This window comes from Oncorhynchus keta, chromosome 17 (assembly GCF_023373465.1).
Source record: "Oncorhynchus keta strain PuntledgeMale-10-30-2019 chromosome 17, Oket_V2, whole genome shotgun sequence".
NCBI classification, from domain to species: Eukaryota; Metazoa; Chordata; class Actinopteri; order Salmoniformes; family Salmonidae; genus Oncorhynchus; species Oncorhynchus keta.
Window position 1 is genome coordinate 42483446 of NC_068437.1, and position 17283 is coordinate 42500728.

The 17283-nt window shown below is 45.8% G+C and overlaps 2 protein-coding genes across 3 annotated transcripts in view; one reads left to right on the forward strand and one right to left on the reverse strand.

The window, feature by feature from the left end:
* slc24a1 (solute carrier family 24 member 1) overlaps positions 1 to 6812 on the reverse strand; it is a 63793-nt gene extending 56981 nt beyond the window's left edge. The window contains exons 1-2 of one of the 2 annotated variants that reach the window (XM_052466100.1): positions 6702 to 6812; positions 1682 to 3182 (exon numbers count right to left, since the gene is read on the reverse strand). In XM_052466100.1, coding sequence (XP_052322060.1) covers positions 1682 to 2579 — 898 coding nt within the window. In that variant the 5' untranslated portion in view covers positions 2580 to 3182; positions 6702 to 6812. Of the gene's footprint in view, positions 1 to 1681; positions 3763 to 6701 lie in introns of those variants that run through there. The other variant, XM_052466099.1, reaches the window with a different exon arrangement.
* Positions 1 to 17283, forward strand: part of c17h15orf39 (chromosome 17 C15orf39 homolog) — a 209825-nt gene that overhangs the window by 66388 nt on the left and 126154 nt on the right. The gene's annotated exons all lie outside the window — the stretch shown is intronic.

Sequence of the window (17283 nt, forward strand, 5' to 3'; positions counted from 1 at the left end):
CCAGTGAGTGCTGGCCTTTATATTATATGCCAGTGAGTGCTGCCCTTTATATTATATGCCAGTGAGTGCTGGCCTTTATATTATATGCCAGTGAGTGCTGGCCTTTATATTATATGCCAGTGAGTGCTGCCCTTTATATTATATGCCAGTGAGTGCTGCCCTTTATATTATATGCCAGTGAGTGCTGCCCTTTATATTATATGCCAGTGAGTGCTGGCCTTTATATTATATGCCAGTGAGTGCTGGCCTTTATATTATATGCCAGTGAGTGCTGGCCTTTATATTATATGCCAGTGAGTGCTGGCCTTTATATTATATGCCAGTGAGTGCTGGCCTTTATATTATATGCCAGTGAGTGCTGGCCTTTATATTATATGCCAGTGAGTGCTGCCCTTTATATTATATGCCAGTGAGTGCTGGCCTTTATATTATATGCCAGTGAGTGCTGGCCTTTATATTATATGCCAGTGAGTGCTGGCCTTTATATTATATGCCAGTGAGTGCTGGCCTTTATATTATATGCCAGTGAGTGCTGGCCTTTATATTATATGCCAGTGAGTGCTGGCCTTTATATTATATGCCAGTGAGTGCTGGCCTTTATATTATATGCCAGTGAGTGCTGGCCTTTATATTATATGCCAGTGAGTGCTGGCCTTTATATTATATGCCAGTGAGTGCTGCCCTTTATATTATATGCCAGTGAGTGCTGGCCTTTATATTATATGCCAGTGAGTGCTGGCCTTTATAGTATATGCCAGTGAGTGCTGGCCTTTATATTATATGCCAGTGAGTGCTGGCCTTTATATTATATGCCAGTGAGTGCTGGCCTTTATATTATATGCCAGTGAATGCTGGCCTTTATATTATATGCCAGTGAGTGCTGCCCTTTATATTATATGCCAGTGAGTGCTGGCCTTTATATTATATGCCAGTGAGTGCTGGCCTTTATATTATATGCCAGTGAGTGCTGGCCTTTATATTATATGCCAGTGAGTGCTGGCCTTTATATTATATGCCAGTGAGTGCTGGCCTTTATATTATATGCCAGTGAGTGCTGCCCTTTATATTATATGCCAGTGAGTGCTGCCCTTTATATTATATGCCAGTGAGTGCTGCCTTTATATTATATGCCAGTGAGTGCTGCCCTTTATATTATATGCCAGTGAGTGCTGGCCTTTATATTATATGCCAGTGAGTGCTGGCCTTTATATTATATGCCAGTGAGTGCTGGCCTTTATATTATATGCCAGTGAGTGCTGGCCTTTATATTATATGCCAGTGAGTGCTGGCCTTTATATTATATGCCAGTGAGTGCTGGCCTTTATATTATATGCCAGTGAGTGCTGGCCTTTATATTATATGCCAGTGACTGCTGGCTCCAAGCACACTATCATTTATTTATGAGTGGAACCTGGACTCAGAAACTATCTGGCCTTGATGGCCACATGTACTCTTAATTTCCACCTGGTACAGCCAGAGGAATATAGCCCCACTGAGCCAGGTTCCTCTGTAGAGTAGGTTTCTTCCTTCTAGGTAGTTTCTCCTGGCCACTGTGCTCTCGCTTCTTCTACCTTTGCTCTCTGAGGCCAGAGCCGAGTTACTGTTATGCACTTTGACAACTGCTGATGTAAAAAGCGCTGAGGTGCAGCATCTGCCTTTACATGTGATAGTATATTATTACCTATGATATAGAAGGAGACGTCCCTGAACAGGGGCCAGCAGGTGAGGTGCAGCATCTCCTTGGAGAAGATGGCACACATGCCGATGACGAACAGGATGTTGAACACCGCCGACCCCACGATCGTCCCGATGCCCACATTGCTATGAGAGATGAACACGCCAATCAGAGAGGTGAACAGCTCCGGAGCGGAGCCTCCTGCCGCCATGAAGGTTGCCCCAGCCACGTCGTCGGAGATGGCGAGCTGGTCTGTGATGACTCCGAGCGCAGGGACAAAAAATTCGTCACACACAATGGCGAGTGAGACGAACATGTACAGCATCCCGAAGATGTGGAGCGACACCCAGCCTCGTCTCCGGTCCTCCACGGAGAAGATATCAGTCGGGTACTCTCCTTTCTGATGAGGGGCGTCCCCCGGGTCGGCAGGGGAGGATTGGGTGGTGTTGGGGACTAGATGGGTGGGTGGTGGGTTGGGAAGGGTGGGGATCTGAATGGGAGGCTCCAGGTCTACATATATACAGTGAACGATAGTCCGGATTGTAGTCACTGATGATGATGATGATGAGACCTCAGTGGTAGTGGATGGTGTGACATCATCTGTAGTCGTCTCGGAGAAATAATCGGATACTTCAGTTGTCACCAAATCTATAATTTCCTCCTCTTGTGTGTCAACACTGCGTCCCCCCTCCCTTAAGGTCTCCAATACAACTTCCTCCAGGAGGGCCCCCGTCAGTCCCTCTCCATCCCCAGACCCCTCACCTATTTGGGGCAGGGCATGGGGCCAGGGTCCTGGGGAGAGCTTGGAGGTGATAGACAGCTGGTAGAGACAACACAGTAGAACACCAGACAGGAGGAATATGACTCGGCTCAGCTGCAGTCTCTTCCTTTGGGTACAATACATTTATGAAGAGATGGTGATTGTGGACTTTAACAGGTATGGATTTGTAAAGTCACTCCTCAGCCTGAGAAGTCGTTAATTGCACCATTGAATTGGATTCAGAATACAGGTTTAGGGTTAGAACACAGGTTCAGAACACAGGTCCCTGGCAGAGTGATTCAGAATACAGGTCCCTGGCAGAGTGATTCAGAATACAGGTCCCTGGCAGAGTGATTCAGAATACAGGTCCCTGGCAGAGTGATTCAGAATACAGGTCCCTGGCAGAGTGATTCAGAATACAGGTCCCTGGCAGAGTGATTCAGAATACAGGTCCCTGGCAGAGTGATTCAGAATACAGGTCCCTGGCAGAGTGATTCAGAATACAGGTCCCTGGCAGAGTGATTCAGAATACAGGTCCCTGGCAGAGTGATTCAGAATACAGGTCCCTGGCAGAGTGATTCAGAATACAGGTCCCTGGCAGAGTGATTCAGAATACAGGTCCCTGGCAGAGTGATTCAGCATACAGGTCCCTGGCAGAGTGATTCAGAATACAGGTCCCTGGCAGAGTGATTCAGAACACAGGTCCCTGGCAGAGTGATTCAGGGAAGAATCCAGCTCCTCCCCAACCTGTTGTAAAGGGAAGGAAACACCAAGTTTGAATGAATCAGGTTCCGTATGCATAAAGCGTCCATTTAATTATTTCTTATTTCTTATGGTCTAAATGTCTGAACTGACCCCAGATCAGCCCTCCTACTACACTGAGACTAGTTTATGGTCTAAATGTCTGAACTGACCCCAGATCAGCCCTCTTACTACTCTGAGACCTGTTTATGGTCTAAATGTCTGAACTGACCCCAGATCAGCCCTCCTACTACACTGAGACTGGTTTATGGTCTAAATGTCTGAACTGACCCCAGATCAGCCCTCCTACTACACTGAGACTGGTTTATGGTCTATGGTGATCCTGGACAACACCCTGACGTTCTCAACTAACATCAAGGCGGTGTCCCGTTCCTGTAGGTTCATGCTCTACAACATCCGCAGAGTACGACCCTGCCTCACACAGGAAGCGGCGCAGGTCCTAATCCAGGCACTTGTCATCTCCCGTCTTGATTACTGCAACTCGCTGTTGGCTGGGCTCCCTGCCTGTGCCATTAAACCCCTACAACTCATCCAGAACGCCGCAGCCCGTCTGGTGTTCAACCTTCCCAAGTGACGTCACCCCGCTCCTCCGCTCTCTCCACTGGCTTCCAGTTGAAGCTCGCATCCGCTACAAGACCATGGTGCTCGCCACGGAGCTGTGAGGGGAACGGCACCTCAGTACCTCCAGGCTCTGATCAGGCCCTACACCCAAACAAGGGCACTGCGTTCATCCACCTCTGGCCTGCTCGCCTCCCTACCACTGAGGAAGTACAGTTCCCGCTCAGCCCAGTCAAAACTGTTCGCTGCTCTGGCCCCCAATGGTGGAACAAACTCCCCACGACGCCAGGACAGCGGAGTCAATCACCACCTTCCGGAGACACCTGAAACCCCACCTCTTCAAGGAATACCTAGGATAGGGTAAGTAAGGGTAAGTAATCCTTCTCACCCCCTTCTCCCCCCCAACAAGATTTAGATGCAAGTGGCTGTTCCACTGGTTGTCATAAGGTGTATGCACCAATTTGTAAGTCGCTCTGGATAAGAGCGTCTGCTAAATGACTTAAATGTAAATGTAAATGTCTGAACTGACCCCAGATCAGCCCTCCTACTACACTGAGACTGGTTTATGGTCTAAATGTCTGAACTGACCCCAGATCAGCCCTCTTACTACTCTGAGACCTGTTTATGGTCTAAATGTCTGAACTGACCCCAGATCAGCCCTCCTACTACACTGAGACTGGTTTATGGTCTAAATGTCTGAACTGACCCCAGATCAGCCCTCTTACTACTCTGAGACCTGTTTATGGTCTAAATGTCTGAACTGACCCCAGATCAGCCCTCTTACTACTCTGAGACTGGTTTATGGTCTAAATGTCTGAACTGACCCCAGATCAGCCCTCCTACTACTCTGAGACCTGTTTATGAATATGGGCCCAGACAAGACAGGTTAAGCAACAGGTGACAACAGATGAACAGTCTTTTGAATAATAAATCCTCTGTCTCTTTAATGTCAGGATAATTATTATCACATTGAGACATGAGTGTCTGGGGATACATGTACATGTTACTATGAGTCATTGCCCCCTGTTGTATAGTGAGCAATAGAAAGAGAGTGAAAAGTAAAGATCACTACTAAGGACTGTGTGGGCTCTCCTTCTCCGTGGCCGACCTGAGAAAGACATTTAAACGTGTTAACCCTCGCAAGGCTGCCGGCCCAGACGGCATCCCCGGCCGTGTCCACGTGCTTCAAGATGTCCACCATTGTTCCTGAACCCAAGAATGCAAAGGTAACTGAACTAAATGTCTATCGCTCCGTTGCACTCACTTCTGTCATCGTGAAGTGCTTTGAGAGACTAGTCAAGGATCATATCACCTGTACCTTACCTGACACCCTAGACCCACTCCAATTTGCTTACCGCCCCAATAGGTCCACAGACGATTCAATCGCCATCACACTGCCCTATCCCATCTGGACAAGAGGAATACCTATGTAAGAATGGTGTTCACATGACTATAGCTCAGCATTCAACACCATAGTGCCCTCCAAGATCATCATTATGCTTGAGACCAAGGGGCTCAAACCCCGCCCTCTGGAATTGTGTCCTGGACTTCCTGACGGGCCGACTCCAGGTGGTGAAGGGAGGAAACAACATCTCCACTTCACTGATCCTCAACACTGAGGCCCCACAAGGGTGCGTTCTCAGCCCATCCTCTACTCCCTGTTCACCCATGACTGCGTGCCCATGCACGCCTCCAACTCAATCATCAAGTTTGCAGACAACACTACAGTGGTAGGTTTGATTACCAACAACGACGAGACAGTCTACAGGGAGGAGGTGAGGGCCCTCGGAGTGTGGTGTCAGGAAAATAACCTCACACTCAACGTCAACAAAACAAAGGAGATGATTGTGGACTTCAGGAAACAGCAGAGGGAACACCCTCCTATCCACATCGATGGAACAGTAGTGGAGAGGGTAGTAAGTTTTATGTTCCTCGGCGTACACATCACGGACAAACTGAATTGGTCCACCCACACAGACAGTGTCATGAAGAAGGCGCAGCAGCAGCGCCTCTTCAACCTCAGGAGGTTGAAGAAATTTGTCTTGTCACCAAAAGCACTCACCCGATGTCACAGGAAGGCTATAAAGATCATCAAGGACAACAACCACCCGAGCCACTGCCTGTTCACCCCGCTATCATCCAGAAGGCGAGGTCAGTACAGGTGCATCAAAGCTGGGACCGAGAGACTGAAAAACAGCTTCTATCTCAAGGCCATCAGACTGTTAAACAGCCACCACTAACATTGAATGGCTGCTGCCAACACACTGACTCAACTCCAGCCACTTTAATAATGGGAATTGATGGAAATGTATGTAAAATATACTGTATCACTAGCCACTTTAAACAATGCTACTTAATATAATGTTTACATACCCTACATTACTCATCTCATATGTATATACTGTACTCGATACCATCTACTGCATCTTTATGTAATACATGTATCACTAGCCACTTTAAACTATGCCACTTTGTTTACATACTCATCTCATATGTATATACTGTACTCAATACCATCTACTGCATCTTGCCTATGCCGCTCTGTACCATCACTCATTCATATATCTTTATGTACATACTCTTTATCCCTTTACACTTGTGTGTATGAGGTAGTAGTTGTGGAATTGTTAGGTTAGATTACTCGTTGGTTATTACTGCATTGTCGGAACTAGAAGCACAAGCATTTCGCTATACTTGCATTAACATCTGCTAACCATGTGAATATGACCAATAACATTTGATTTGATTTATAAATGTTGACAACACATTAATATACAGTAAAACAATGTCTTCACATAATATATACAGTATTCTGTATCATTTTCTAAAATCACAAATGTTGCTATCATGCATAATATTTCCAATCTATTATCAAAATGTTAACATAAAATTGACAACTTTCTAGGTCCGAAAAAGGAAGTTATCTAGATGTACACTCAGTCCTACCTGAAGTTATCTAGATGTACACGCAGACCTTTTTGAAGTTATCTAGATGTACACTCAGTCCTACCTGGTACCAGATGAGGAGGTGTAATTTCTTCACAGCTGGGGTGCATTGGCGCAAACAGTGGAGAGGTTCACCGTAGAGCTGTAGGGTACGGTTCACGGCAGGTTCACATAGGACACATTGGGAGACAGATAGAGGTCTTCACAGTGGATCAGAATTATAACTAATACCCCTCTGTACCTGAAGACTTCTAATAGGATTATCCCTATTGTCACTCTTGTGTTGATTGTCACTCTCACTCTCATTAAGCCTATAGCTATATCAACCATTTAATTTAAATTGTTTTGATAGCCTAATGCAAATGTTTTAATTGGTGGTATTTATTTGATTCAAACAGCATGGAGATAAATTGTCAGTTTGACATTTTGAGGTTTAATATAATTATTGGTTTCATAATACTTTAAAGAGATTATTATAGAGCTTCAACTACTGGTTGAACAGTGGAGCTAAGACAAGTTGAAATATAGCTACAAGCAGCAATGTAACAGGGTGCTGGATGATGAGCAGGCTGATGAGCAGACTGAGGAGCAGGCTGATGAGCAGACTGATGAGCAGACTGATGAGCAGGATGATGAGCAGGCTGATGAGCAGACTGATGAGCAGGATGATGAGCAGGCTGATGAGCAGGCTGATGAGCAGGCTGATGAGCAGGCTGGGGAGCAGACTGAGCTGCAGGTTGAGCTGCAGGCTGAGGAGCAGACTGACAGCAGACTGAGGAGCAAGCTGACAGCAGACTGAGGGGCAGGCTGACAGCAGACTGAGGGGCAGGCTGACAGCAGACTGAGGAGCAGGCTGACAGCAGACTGAGGGGCAGGCTGACAGCAGACTGAGGGGCAGGCTGACAGCAGACTGAGGGGCAGGCTGACAGCAGACTGAGGAGCAGGCTGACAGCAGACTGAGGGGCAGGCTGACAGCAGACTGAGGGGCAGGCTGACAGCAGACTGAGGAGCAGGCTGACAGCAGACTGAGGGGCAGGCTGACAGCAAACTGAGGGGCAGGCTGAGGAGCAGACTGAGGGGCAGGCTGACAGCAGACTGAGGGGCAGGCTGACAGCAGACTGAGGAGCAGGCTGACAGCAGACTGAGGAGCAGGCTGACAGCAGACTGAGGAGCAGGCTGACAGCAGACTGAGGAGCAGGCTGACAGCAGACTGAGGAGCAGGCTGACAGCAGACTGAGGAGCAGGCTGAGGAGCAGACTGAGGAGCAGGCTGACAGCAGACTGAGGGGCAGGCTGACAGCAGACTGAGGAGCAAGCTGACAGCAGACTGAGGAGCAAGCTGACAGCAGACTGAGGAGCAGGCTGACAGCAGACTGAGGAGCAGGCTGACAGCAGACTGAGGAGCAAGCTGACAGCAGACTGAGGAGCAGGCTGACAGCAGACTGAGGAGCAGGCTGACAGCAGACTGAGGAGCAGGCTGACAGCAGACTGACAGCAGACTGAGAAGCAAGCTGACAGCAGACTGAGGAGCAGGCTGACAGCAGACTGACAGCAGACTGAGGGGCAGGCTGAGGAGCAGACTGAGGAGCAGGCTGACAGCAGACTGAGGAGCAGGCTGACAGCAGACTGAGGAGCAGGCTGACAGCAGACTGAAGGGGCAGGCTGAGGAGCAGACTGAGGATCAGGCTGACAGCAGACTGAGGATCAGGCTGACAGCAGACTGAGGAGCAGGCTGACAGCAGACTGAGGAGCAGACTGAGGAGCAGGCTGACAGCAGACTGAGGGGCAGGCTGACAGCAGACTGAGGAGCAGGCTGACAGCAGACTGAGGAGCAGGCTGAGGAGAGATGTTAGGGTTGGTAGCTCCATTAGGGTAACATTGTGGCACCAGCAGGAGTAGAAAGTACACTGCATTCAGAAAGTATTTAGACCACTTGACTTTTTCCACATTTTGTTACGTTACAGACTTATTATAAAATGGATTAATTTGTTTTTTTCCTCGTCAATACCCCCTCCTACACAATACCCCATATTGAAACAGCAAAAACTTGTTTTTAGAAATTTTGGCAAATTTATATAATTTATATATATATATATAAAAAAATGTCATCTCACTTTTTGCAAAAATGGCAAAAAAAAATGTTTGTGCTTTGTCATCACAGGGTATTGTTTGTAGATTGATGAGGAAAAAAACATTTAATCCATTTTAGAATAAGGCTGTAACATAATGTGGAAAAGGGAAAGGAATTACGTTCCCAATGCACTGTAAATGAGGGGTTTCAGACATGGAGGCCAAAGATGCTCAAATTTAAGGTCAATAACACCAAAAAAAATATGTAATAGTGATGTGATTAATAATTTTGCTTAATGTAATTTTCTTCCATTTAAATTAAGTTCACCAGGTGACACTGCAATCCTCTTTCTAATTTGTAGCTAATTTTGCATTAATATTATTATCTTTGTAATAAGTGATTTTCAAGATGGTAACACCAATGACAAACACTGAGGGACACATACAGTACCAGTCAAGAATTTGGACACACCTACTCAATCCAGGGTTTTTCTTTATTTTTACTATTTTCTACATTGTAGAATAATAGTGAAGACATCAACACTATGAAATAACACATGGAATCATGCACTTAAAGTTTCAATGTTCTTGAAATTTTCCAGATTGACTGACCTTCATGTCTTAAAGTAATGATTGACTGCATTCCAGGTGACCACCTCATGAAGCTGGTTGAGAGACAAAGGGTGGCTACTTTGAAGAATATAAAATATATTTTGATTTGTTTAACACTTTTTTGGTCACTTACGAGATCCCATATGTGTTATTTCATAGTTTTGATGTCTTTACTATTATTCTACAATGTAGAATGTAAAAACTTTAAAAATAAAGAAAATCTCTTGAATAAGTAGATGTTGTAACTATTGACCGGTAGTGTATTAATACAGTGCCTTGCGAAAGTATTCGGCCCCCTTGAACTTTGCGACCTTTTGCCACATTTCAGGCTTCAAACATAAAGATATAAAACTGTATTTTTTTGTGAAGAATCAACAACAAGTGGGACACAATCATGAAATGGAACGACATTTATTGGATATTTCAAACTTTTTTAACTGAGGAAGAGGACAAGTACATTAGAGTATCTAGTTTGAGAAACAGAAGCCTCACAAGTCCGCAACTGGCAGCTTCATTAAATAGTACCTGCAAAACACCAGTCTCTACGTCAACATCGAAGAGGCGACTAGGGGATGCTGGCCTTCTAGGCAGAGTTGCAAAGAAAAGGCCATTTCTCAGATTGGCCAAATAAAAGAAAAGATTAAGGTATGCAAAAGAACACAGGAAGCCCCAGTGACTCTGTCTATAACAAAGATGAAGCAGATGATAAACTACAGGACTGTTTTGCACAGACTGGAACATGTTCCGGGATTCTTCCAATTGAGGAGTACACCACATCAGTCACTGGTTTTATCAATAAGTGCATCGATGACATTGTCCCCACTGTGACTGTACGTACATACCCCAACCAGAAGTCATGGATTACAGGCAACATTCGCACCGAGCTAAAGGGTAGAGCTGCTGCTTTCAAGGAGCGGGACTCTAACCCGGAACCTTATAAGAAATCCTGCTATGCCCTCCGACGAACCATGAAACAGGCAAAGTGTCAATACAGGACTAAGATCGAATTGTACTACACCGGCTCCGATGCTCGTCAGATGTGGCAGGGCTTGCAAACTATTACAGACTACAAAGGGAAGCACAACCGATAGCTGCTCAGTGACACGAGCCTACCAGACGAGCTAAATAACTTCTATGCTCGGTTCGAGGCAAGTAACACTGAAACCTGCATGAGAGCATCAGCTGGTCAGTATGACTGTGTGATCACTCTCTCCGCAGCCAATGTGAGAAAGACCTTTTAACAGGTCAACATTCACACGGACTGATTTCCAGGACGTGTGCTCAGAGCATGAGCTGACCAACTGGCAAGTGTCTTCACTGACATTTTCAACCTTATGCTATCTCTATTGCACCCCACACTACTCTTTCGAACCTGGACAAAAGGAACACCTATGTGAGAATGCTATTAATTTACAACAGCTCAGCGTTCAACACCACAGTGCCCTCAAAGTTCATCACTAAGCTAAGGACCCTGGGACTAAACACCTCCCTCTGCAACTGGATTCTAGACTTCCTGACGGGCCATCCCCAGTTGGTAAGGGTAGGTAACAACACATCCACCACGCTGATCCTCAACACGGGGGCCCCTCAGGGGTATGTGCTCAGTCCACTCCTGTACTCCCTGTTCACTCATGACTGCATGGCCACGCACAACTCCAACACCATCATTAAGTTACTCTTAACCAAGATGGCATAGCAGTCAGACGTCTTTTGTCCTCGTCTTGGCGTGTCCCGTATATATATATATATATATATATATATATTTACAACTATCTTCGCATACCTTTTTATATATTTTTATATATTTTTATATATTATATATTTTTATTTTATTTTCCATAAACTCATCTTCGAAACACTCTCCTGCAACCCGCCTCACCAATTTATATATTTAAAAAATAATAAAGTATTATTTACCTCACCTGGGGCGGCAGGGTAGCCTAGTGGTTAGAGCGTTGGACTAGTAACCGGAAGGTTGCAAGTTCAAACCCCCGAGCCGACAAGGTACGTATCTGTCGTTCTGCCCCTGAACAGGCAGTTAACCCACTGTTCCTAGGCCGTCATTGAAAATAAGAATTTGTTCTTAACTGACTTGCCTGGTTAAATATTTTAAATTTAAAAAAATCTGTAATCCTCCATAGAAGCTAACCAGAAACTAACCAGAAGCTAGCCAGGAAGCTAACCAGAAGCTAGCCTGAAGCTAACCAGAAGCTAGCCTGAAGCCAACCAGAAGCTAGTTAGCTTCTTTACTGGCTAATCGTTAGTATACAGCTAACCACGGTTTGTGGTCATCAGCTATATAAATCTATCGCCAGTTTTGTACGGCGCGGCTCGGCCCGGAACATACCGGACCTATTTTTCTCTCCATGTCCCCGGATTTCAACCGCAAGCTCTGGACATTTATACCTGGATTTCGCAGCTAGCTAGCTGCTATCTGTGTGACTATCGGCTTGCGTCGATTCCGGAGCAAACATCAATTATTTCGGAGCTAGCCAGCTGAAGAGTTCCATCAGTCACTCCTGGGCTACAATCACCTATCCGGACCCGTTTTACTGCCAACGCGGAGCCCCACCGGGCCTTCACAACAGGACTACCGACGTTATCTGCCCGAGGGAGTTATCTGGCTCCTCCGACGCGACGTTACCTGAACGCCCATCTGCGGTCCGCTAATCGTTAGCTGTCTTATCGGCTGCTATCTGAATAGACCTATCGGACAATTTTTTTCTTTTTTCTTGGGCCTCTATAACTATATCCATTTTTTTTTTTGCGAATTGGATTGATCCCCTCTACCACACGGAACCCAACTAATCATTTTTTAAATTGTATTTATTTCACCTTTATTTAACCAGGTAAGCTAGTTAGAATCTAGAACAAGTTCTCATTTGCAACTGCGACCTGGCCAAGATAAAGCATAGCAGTGTGAACAGACAACACAGAGTTACACATGGAGTAAACAATTAACAAGTCAATAACACAGTATAAAAAAAGAAAGAGTCTATATACATTGTGTGCAAAAGGCACGACGGAAACGCACGAGGTGGCTAAAAACAGACCTCCATCCTATGCTAGCTTGTGACATCTCCTGGTGGCAATGATGTTTCTAGAGACAATATCTCTCATCATCACTCAATACCTAGGTTTACCTCCACTGTATTCACATCCTACCATACATTTGTCTGTACATGATACCTTGAAGCTATTTTATCGCCCCCAGAAACCTCCTTTTACTCTCTGTTCCAGACGTTCTAGACGACCAATTCTAATTTCTTTTAGCCGTACCCTTATCCTACTCCTCCTCTTTTCCTCTGGCGATGTAGAGGTGAATCCAGGCCCTGCAGTGCCTAGCTCCAATCCCATCCCCCAGGCGCTCTCTTTTGATGACTTCTGTATCCGTAATGGCCTTGGTTTCATGCATGTTAACATTAGAAGCCTCCTCCCTAAGTTTGTTTTATTCACTGCTTTAGCACAATCTGCCAACCTGGATGTTCTAGCTGTGTCTGAATCCTGGCTTAGGAAGACCACCAAAAATTCAGACATTTTCATCCTAAACTACAACATTTTCAGACAAGATAGAACTGCCAAAGGGGGCGGTGTTGCAATCTACTGCAAATATAGCCTGTAGAGTTCTGTCCTACTATCCAGGTCTGTACCCAAACAATTTGAACTTCTACTTTTAAAAATCCACCTCTCTAAAAACAAGTCTCTCACCGTTGCCGCCTGCTATAGACCACCCTCTGCCCCCAACTGTGCTCTGGACACCATATGTGAACTGATTGCCCCCCATCTATCTTCAGAGCTCGTGCTGCTAGGAGACCTAAACTGGAACATGCTTAACACCCCAGCCATCCTACAATCTAAGCTTGATGCCCTCAATCTCACACAAATTATCAATGAACCTACCAGATACCTCCCCAAAGCCGTAAACACGGGCACCCTCATAGATATCATCCTAACCAACTTGCCCTCTAAATACACCTCTGCTGTCTTCAACCAAGATCTCATCGATCACTGCCTCAGTGTCTGCATCCGTAATGGGTCAGCGGTCAAACGACCTCCACTCATCACTGTAAAACGCTCCCTGAAACACTTCAGCGATCAGGCCTTTCTAATCGACCTGGCCGGGGTATCCTGGAAGGATATTGATCTCATCCCGTCAGTAGAGGATGCCTGGTTATTTTAAAAAATGCCTTCCTAATCATCTTAAATAAGCATGCCCCATTCAAGAAATGTAGAACCAGGAACAGAGATAGCCCTTGGTTCTCCCCAGACCTGACTGCCCTTAACAAACACAAAACCATCCTGTGGCATTCTGCAATAGCATCGAACAGCCCCCGTGATATGCAGCTTTTCAGGGAAGCTAGAAACCATTATACACAGGCAGTTAGAAAAGCCAAGGCTAGCTTTTTCAAGCAGAAATTTGCTTCCTCAACACTAACTCAAAAAAGTTCTGGGACACTGTAAAGTTCATGGAGAATAAGAACACCTCCTCCCAGCTGCCCACTGCACTGAAGATAGGAAACACTGTCATCACTGATAAATCCACTATAATTGAGAATTTCAATACGCATTTTTCTACGGCTGGCCATGCTTTCCACCTGGCTACCCCTACCCCAGTCAACAACACTGCACTCCCCACAGCAACTCGCCTAAGCCTCCCCATTTCTCCTTCTCCCAAATCCAGTCAGCTGATGTTCTGAAAGAGCTGCAAAATCTGGACCACTACAAATCAGCCGGGCTAGAAAATCTGGACCCTTTCTTTCTAAAATGATCTGCCGAAATTGTTGCCACCCCTATTACAAGCCTGTTCAACCTCTCTTTCGTGTCTGAGATTCCCAAAGATTGGAAAGCAGCTGTGGTCATCCCCCTCTTCAAAGGGGGGGAACACTCTTGACCCAAACTGCTACAGACCTATATCTATCCTACCCTGCTTTTCTAAGGTCTTCGAAAGCCAAGTCAACAAACAGATTACCGACCATTTTGAATCTCTGCTATGCAATCTGGTTTCAGAGCTGGTCATGGGTGCACCTCAGCCACGCTCAAGGTCCTAAACGATATCTTAACCGCCATCGATAAGAAACATTACTGTGCAGCCGTATTCATTGATCTGGCCAAGGCTTTCGACTCTGTCAATCACCACATCCTCATCGGCAGACTCGACAGCCTTGGTTTCTCAAATGATTGCCTCGCCTGGTTCACCAACTACTTATCTGATAGAGTTTAGTGCGTCAAATCGGAGGGTCTGCTGTCCGGGCCTCTGGCAGTCTCTATGGGGGTGCCACAGGGTTCAATTCTTGGCCCGACTCTCTTCTCTGTATACATCAATGAGGTCGCTCTTGCTGCTGGTGATTCTCTGATCCACCTCTATGCAGACGACACCATTCTGTATACTTCTGGCCCTTCTTTGGACACTGTGTTAACACTCCAGGCAAGCTTCAATGCCATACAACTCTCCTTCTGTGTCCTCCAATTGCTCTTAAATACAAGTAAAACTAAATGCATGCTCTTCAACCGATCGCTGCCTGCACCTGCCCACCTGTCCAACATCACTACTCTGGACGGCTCTGACTAAGAATACGTGGACAACTACGAATACCTAGGTGTCTGGTTAGACTGTAAACGCTCCTTCCAGACCCACATCAAACATCTCCAATCCAAAGTTAAATCTAGAATTGGCTTCCTTTTTCAACAAAGCATCCTTCACTCATGCTGCCAAACATACCCTTGTAAAACTGACCATCCTACCAATCCTCGACTTCGGCGATGTCATTTACAAAATAGACTCCAATACTCTACTCAACAAATTGGATCCGTTTTGTCACAAAGTCTAGCTCAGTTGGTAGACAGTGCCATCCGACCACCCATTTGTCATGACCAAAGCCCTAAATGGCATATATATATACTACCCACCATTGCGACCTGTACGCTCTCGTTGGCTGGCCCTCGCTTCATACTCGTCGCCAAACCCACTGGCTCCATGTCATCTACAAGACCCTGCTCGGTAAAGTCCCCCCATTATCTCAGCTCGCTGGTCACCATAGCATCACCCACCTGTAGCACGCGCTCCAGCAGGTATATCTCTCTGGTCACCCCCAAAACCAATTATTTCTTTGGCTGCCTCTCCTTCCAGTTCTCTGCTGCCAATGACTGGAACAAACTACAAAAAACTCTGAAACTGGAAACACTTATCTCCCTTACTAGCTTTAAGCACCAGTTGTCAGAGCAGCTCACAGATTACTGCACCTGTACATAGCCCACCTTTAGCCCAAACAACTACCTCTTTCCCAACTGTATTTTTTATTTATTTTTATTTTGCTCCTTTGCACCCCATTATTTCTATCTCTATTTTGCACATTCTTCCACTGCAAATCTACCATTCCAGTGTTTCTAATTGCTATATTGTATTTACTTTGCCACCATGGCCTTTTTTTGCATTTACCTCCCTTATTTCACCTCATTTGCTCACATCGTATATAGACTTGTTTCTACTGTATTATTGACTGTATGTTGGTTTTACTCCATGTGTAGTAACTCTGTGTCGTTGTATGTGTCAAACTGCTTTGCTTTATCTTGGCCAGGTCGCAATTGTAAATGAGAACTTGTTCTCAACTTGCCTAGCTGGTTAAATAAAGGTGAAATAAATAAATACAAATAAATAAAAAAGTTTGCCGATGACACAACAGTGTCACCGACAACAATGAGACAGCCTATGGGAGGAGGTCAGAGACCTGACCGTGTGGTGCAAGGACAACAACCTCTCCCTCAACATGATCAAGACAATGGAGATGATTGTGGACTACAGGAAAAGGTGGACCAAGCATGTCCCCATTCTCATTGATGGGGCTGCAGTGGAGCAGATTGAGAGCTTCAAGTTTCTTGGCGTACACATCACCAACAAACTAACATGGTCCAAACACATCAAGACAGTCGTGAAGAGGGCACGACAAAACCTATTACCCCTCAGGGGACTGAAAAGATTTGTCCTCAGGGTCCTCAGATCCTCAAAAGGTTCTATAGCTGCACCATCGAAAGCATCCTGACAGGTTGCATCACTGCCTGATATGGCAACTGCTCAGTCGCCGACCGCAAGGCACTACAGAGGGTAGTGCGTTCGGCCCAGTACATCACCGGAGCCAAGCTTCCTGCCATCCAGGATCTCTATACCAGGTGGTGCCAGACAAAGACTCCAGCCACCCTAGTCATAGACTGTTCTCTCTGCTACTGCACGGCACGCGGTACCGGAGTGCCAAGTCTAGGTCCAAGAGGCTTCTAAACAGCTTCCACCCCCCCCCAAGCCATAAAACTCCTGAACAGCTAATCAAATGGCTACCCAGACTATTTACATTCCCCCCTTTCTACGCTGCTACTACTCTCTGTTATTATCTGTTATTGTCTAGGCATAGTAACTTTAATAACCGTACCTGCAAGTTCATAATTACCTCGACACCGGTGCTCCACACTTTGACACATTGACTCTGTACCGGTATCCCCTGTATATAGCCTCCACATTGACTCTATACCGTAACACCCTGTATATAGCCTCCACACTGACTCTGTACCAGTACCCCTGTATATAGCCTCCACATTGACTCTGTACCGTAACACCCTGTATATAGCCTCCACACTGACTCTGTACCAGTACCCCCTGTATATAGCCTCCATATTGACTCTGTACCAGTAATACCCTGTATATAGCCTCCACGTTGACTCTGTACCGTAACACCCTGTATATAGCCTCCACATTGACTCTGTACCAGTACCCCCTGTATATAGCCCCCACATTGACTCTGTACCGTAATACCCTGTATATAGCCCCCACATTGACTCTGTACCGTAATACCCTGTATATAGCCTCCACATTGACTCTGTACCAGTACACCCTGTATATAGCCTCCACATTGACT